The 6,000-nt window shown below is 43.0% G+C and overlaps 1 protein-coding gene across 1 annotated transcript in view; it reads left to right on the top strand.

Moving 5' to 3' along the window:
- The first annotated feature begins 506 nt into the window (after positions 1-506).
- The window catches only part of ARSB (arylsulfatase B), a 141,677-nt gene continuing 136,183 nt past the window's right edge, over positions 507-6,000 (top strand). The window contains exon 1 of the mRNA XM_031447069.2: positions 507-1,010. Coding sequence (XP_031302929.2) covers positions 690-1,010 — 321 coding nt within the window. The 5' untranslated portion in view covers positions 507-689. The remainder of the gene's footprint in view (positions 1,011-6,000) is intronic.

Here is a 6,000-nt window from a genome sequence, read left to right as displayed (position 1 = left end):
TGCTAGCGGGGAGGAAGTGGCTTCACAGGCCTATGCTATTCATAAATGAATCAGAAACGTCATCCAGACCGCTGCCTCTTTATCTTCCTCCCACCTGCACGAGGCTGAGTTCTTTTGCCAGAAATAATTCAGCTAGAAATTACTCTTTTAGGATCTTGAAAACATCATAGGTCAGGATCTGGAGTCAGAACTGGGTTTGGGTTGAGCTTAACCAACTAAAAGCTTGCTTATTTATTTATTTATTTATTTATTTATTTTAAAGGAGCAGGCAATAAGTACGATTCGTAGCTGCCAGGGTTATTGCAAGATTTAAAGATGAGGGCTGTGGAAAATGTTTTGTAAACTGCGATGAGTTATTAAAAAAAATCTACTCTTTTAGAACGCCACGAGGCAAAGTTCATCGCTGGAAAGATAAGAGATCTTGGCTCGCATCGAACATCAGTGTAGTTTCCACGGAGCAGGGCAGCAGGGGCTCCACGAGCTCTTCGCTGGCTCCTCCCCCGCCACACCGGCCGGGCCCGTGTCAGAGGCGGCGGGGGCTCCGGCGCCGGGCCGCTCCTGCCCGTGGCCCGTTGGGGGTGAAGTCCCGTGCCGGGGCGGGGCAGGCCCCTGCCGCCCCAGTTCCTGGTTCTATAAGCGGTGCCCGGGGCTGGTGGCGCCACAGGCGCGGGCACCGCCGGCGGCGCACGATGGGCCGGCGCAGCGCGGCGAGCCTGCACCCAGGCCCCGGGCCGCGGCGGCCGCTCCTCCCCGCCGTCCACGCGCTGGGACTGCTGCTGCTGCTGCTGCTGCTGCCGCCGCCGGGCTCGGGCAGAGGGGCCGGCCGGCCGCCCCACCTCGTCTTCGTGCTGGCGGACGACCTGGGCTGGAACGACGTGGGCTTCCACGGCTCTGACATCCGCACGCCGCACCTGGACGCACTGGCGGGCGGCGGGGTGCTGCTGGACAACTACTACACGCAGCCGCTGTGCACGCCATCGCGGAGCCAGCTGCTCACCGGCCGCTACCAGGTACGCTGCGCCTCCGGCCGCGGCCCCACCCCTCCGGCGGCACCGCTCCAGGCGCGCGGGGCCCGCGAGCCTCCTAGAAGTGGGCCCCGAGCTCCCGGCGGGCACTGGCCAGCCGGGGTCGGCTCCCCGAACTCGGTCTCAGGAGTGGCGGCTTCTCGCCCCGGCATCCGGGTCTTTGCTCCTCCCAGGCCCGCGGCCCGCGGGGGCCTCTGCGCATGCCCGGCTTCAGGGCTCCCCGTGTCCCCTGGCGCCCCACCTCTCCGAGTAGTTTTTCTGTCTTCTGATTTCTAAAGGTCGAGGTGAAGGGGTTCTGGGCAATGCTAGATGCTGGGCGCTGTGAGCCGGTAGGCGGAACGGTCAGAACGGACGCTGCGGAGCAGTCCTGAAGTGGGAGGTTGGAGGGAGCGCGGCCGGGCGCTCAGCTCTGGAGCAGTGAGAGGTGGGGAGCCAGAAAAGCTGAGGGGAGCGTTGAAATGAAGGAGAGTCCGCAGTGGATGTGCCTTTGGTTCCCTGTGAACCCAGCAAACATAGGTGAGGACTACCCCACCAAAGATTAATTTTTCCAAGTTCTCAGCAGCCCTGGAATGAAACCTACTTAAGGGTTGATTTTTTCTTGGGCTGCTGTCTTTCCTTCAAGGTTTAACCCGTGTTCAACGCCTCTGAGCATCTTCATTATCTCTTTAAAAACTTCTCCATAGTTAACAGAGCAAAGTATATTTGTAGAGAGCGTGCATACGCTAGATAATTAAGAATATCAAGAACATTTGCATAGTGCTTTACTTATTTTTTGAAAGTTAATTCTTGAAACATCCTATGAGGTAGCTGTTATTTTGAATCCCCTTTTACACACGAGAGAGTAGACCTGTAGAGGTTCAATGACATGTTGACTCACAAAGCTAGAAAGTGGTAAGGCTGGGGTTTGTCCCTTTCCTGCATCCACTGGTAATCTCAGGCCTCTAAAATTGGACTTATTTTTCCCCTTAATCTGAATAAGATTGACATTTTGTGATTATGACCATTTTAAATACAATAAACAGGTCTTGTTTGAGAACACAGGCATACCTCTGTATATGTATACTGTTTGTTCAACAGCTCTGCTTTGGGCCCTTATTGTGCCAGTGACAGGATGTGCTTGAACCTTGCCCTCCCAAATCTGTGTTCATGTAGGCTTCAGATCAACCCCAACCTCATGTTGTCCTGAGATCAAGAGAAGGGAGGGTTCACTTGCAGTAAAGATTTGCACAGTGGTCTGAAGTCTTTTAGAAACAGAAAAGATAGAGTTTTACTACGGACTGAGAAGTAGCTCAAGGTTTGCAGTGGAGGTCAAGGGTGATTCCCTTCACTATCAGCCCTATGTACTTTCCGCAGTTCTAACTGGCTGCTATGTGGGATCAGGGGTCCCTGCTTTAATGCACATCTCACCCTTGCCTTTGTGGGAGTAAAAGGGTATTTGAGTAAAAGGGGAGAAGAGGGAAGACAAGGTCTGCCCAAATGGTTCTGCATTTGATCTCTTGAAGTAAGAGAACTGAACTCAAATTGCGGAAGAATGGGAGGGCCTTTCATTTCTCCAACTTCCTTTCTTCCAACAGTCTTCAACAAGAAAGCAAATATCACACTTCAAAAACTAGTTCATATAATCAACTGCTTTTGCCCCAGAACATTCCCCGCAATGTCAGCAATATTCTGTCTCGGTAGGGGGTGGGGGAGGGGACAAACAAACCTTGAGTATTTACAGTACCCTGAAGTGAAGAAGTGAACTAAGGGTAGAGGCTGTATGCTCCAAAAAAGTTTAGAGACCAGTCAACGTAGCAAGCTAGCCTCCCCGTTTTGTTTGACTTTTCTCTTTAGTTTTACTCTCTTCGAGGTCAGGAGACTTAATTAGAAATACCTTGGGTTAGCAAGCATCCTCTTTTAAAGGAGTAAATATTTCTAGGAGAGCCAAGAATCCTCCCTGGCCTCAGATACTATATTTTGGTACCATTCCAAGCATTTGACATGTGTTAATTCATTTAACGCTTACGGCAGCCCAGTGAAGTAGGTGTTACTCTTATCATCTCTATTTGGTAACACGGAAACTGAGGCTGGGAGAGGTTAAGAAACTTGTCCAAGGTCCCAGGACTGGTAAGTTGTGGATCAGGATTTGAACCAGGCAGTAGCTCTACAACCACTATACCACATTGCCTACCCAGAATTATTTAAAATATCATCGCAAGAGCTGCTTCAGATTTACTCAATAAATAACCTCTTATTTTTTGACATTTACATCATTCCTAAGCATCTCAATGAAAAAAATTAACCTGTTAACATTTCAAGTTAGGAATTGCCTATGTTAAATGTAAAGTGAAAATGGGGAGAGTTTTTATTTCAGAACGAGTCATGTGTTGTATGTAATTTTAGACAATAAAATGAGGAAATTTGTTGACTATTGCAAAATTAGGTACTTGAAAGAACTGTTTAAGTCATGTTTGTGAACTGAACAATCATGCTTTAATAGAGGTGCCCCCTCCCTTAATCATCTAACTTTATATTAGAAAAGAAAAGCACAAAGTGATAAATAAACTTTGACTGATTGAACTTTGTATTGCCAAGAAATTCTTAGTTTTAGGGTCTTACCTTATAAAAAGTCTTTAGTGAAGAGGTCCAGTTAAGAATTATGAGATGTGGGTTTCAGTTTTTGCCATGTCAGCCTTTAGAATCTGACCTTGCAGGACATAATTTTCCCTATCTGTAAAATATGGGAGTTGGGCAGAACTCTAAGGCTCTTTCTAGCTCTAAATTTCTTCGACTCTAAGGGTCTTGTGTCCATTAAGAGCAAGTTTCTAACTTGGCAAAAGCATATTATTGTACCCACTATCTCCACCTACTGGTAGGAAGAGAGATTAATCTTGCCCAAAAAAGTTGTCCCTTACCAGGTTGCAGGAGCTGCTTGTTTAAAAAAGAACACGAATTCAACCTTTTACATTGAGACATTTAATTGTTCAAAATCCTCATATATGAACCTTCATAAACTTGCATGCTTTGCTGGAAAATGCTTAGAGTTTGGGTGGAGGGGAGAGGGAGATGGATCAGCAGATGAGCTAAGTAGTTACTGATAATCCAGTCACTAGAATTCAGGTCTCTGTCATTCCATATGTTTGGACTTCTGTCAGATCCATGCCATGTACATATCCTTCCAAAAGTATTTTTTTAAACTTAAAAAAAATTAAAATATAATTGATTTACAATGTTGTGTTAGTTTCTGGTATACAACATAGAGATTCAGTTACATATATATATATTCTCTTTCATATTCTTCTTAATTATAGTTTATTATAAGCTATTGAATGTAGTTCCTTATGCTATACAGTAGGGCCATGTTGTTTATCTATTTTGTATATTGCAGTTTGTATCTAATAATCCCAAACTCCTAAGGTATACCCACTCCCTCTTTCCCCTTTGGTAACCATGAGTTTGTTTTCTGTCAGTGAGCCTGTTTCTGTTTTGTAAGTAAGTTTGTTTGTCTCCTTTTTTTAGATTCCAGATATAAGTGATGTATGATATTTGTCTTTCTTGTCTGACTTACTTCACTTAGTATGGTAATCTCTGGGTCCATCTACGTTGCTGCAAATGGTATTATTTCATTCTTTTTTATGGCTGAATAGTATCCCATTGTATAAATATACCACAGCTACTTTATCCAGTCATCTGTCGATGGACATTTAGGTTGCTTCCATGTCTTGGATGTTGTAAATAGTGCTGCTATGAACATTGGGGTGCAGGTATCTTTTCAAATTGGAGTACTCTCCAGATGTATGCCCAGGAGTGGGATTGTTGGAACATATAGTAAGTACATTTTTAGTTTATTTTGAGGAATCTCCGTACTGTTTTCCATAGTGGCTTCACTCTTCCAAAAGTATTTTATGCATATACAAACTAATACATATGTAGATATTTCTCCTTTTTTTATTTGAATGGTAACATACTCTTTTTAGGGGAGATTCTTTTTTCTCTCAGTTTTATTGATATATAATTGACATATAGCCCTGTATATGTTTAAGTTGTACAGTACAATGATTTGATGAATATGCACCATGAAATGGTGACTACAAAAAGTTTACTGAACATCTGTCATTTCATAAAGATAAAAAAACAAAAAGAAAAAAAGATTTTCCCTTTGATGAGAACTCAGGATTTATTCTGTTAACAACTTTTACATATAACATACAGAAGTGTTAATTATATTAATCATGTTGTACATTGCATCCCTAGTACTTATTTATCTTATAACTGGAAGTTTGTACCTTTTGACTGCCTTCATCTAATTTCCTCTCCCCCAACCCCCTGCCTCTGCTAACCATAATTTTGATCTCTTTTTCTGTGAGTTTTTTTGTTTTTTTGAAGCATAATTGATCTACAATACTCTGTTAGTTCCTGGTCTACAGCATAGTGATTCTGTATTTCTATACATACAAAATGATCAGAGTGGAAGCATATTCTTCATACTGTTTTGTACCTCATTTTTTTGATTTAATATTTGAGACAATTTTATTATCATTACATAAGGAGCATCTTCATTAATTTTTGTGGATGTACACTGTTTTGTTAAATGGATATATCATAATTTATTTAAGTAGCCACATAATGATGGACATGCAGGTTGTTTGCAGCCTTTTGCAATCTCAAAGAATGCTGAAGTCCATACCTTGTACATATGTCATTTTGCACATGTTTGAATATATATCTGTAGGATAAATTCTAGAAAAGGAATATTCTGGATTTAAAGGTAGAGGCATTTGTAATTTCGATAAATATTGCAAAATTGTGCTTCAGTAGGTTATGTCAATCTACATTCCTACCAGCAATATATTTATTGCTTATTTCCCCACATGTATATATTTTAAGTTATATTTCATTATCATACAATTAATCATTTTAAGTATATGCCATTGGTTTTTCAAATGTCCACAAGGTTGTGCATCCATCACCACTATCCAGTTCCAGAACATTTCCA

The sequence above is a fragment of the Camelus dromedarius genome, chromosome 3 (assembly GCF_036321535.1).
Source record: "Camelus dromedarius isolate mCamDro1 chromosome 3, mCamDro1.pat, whole genome shotgun sequence".
Taxonomy (NCBI): Eukaryota; Metazoa; Chordata; class Mammalia; order Artiodactyla; family Camelidae; genus Camelus; species Camelus dromedarius.
This window is presented reverse-complemented; position numbering and strand designations above follow the sequence as displayed.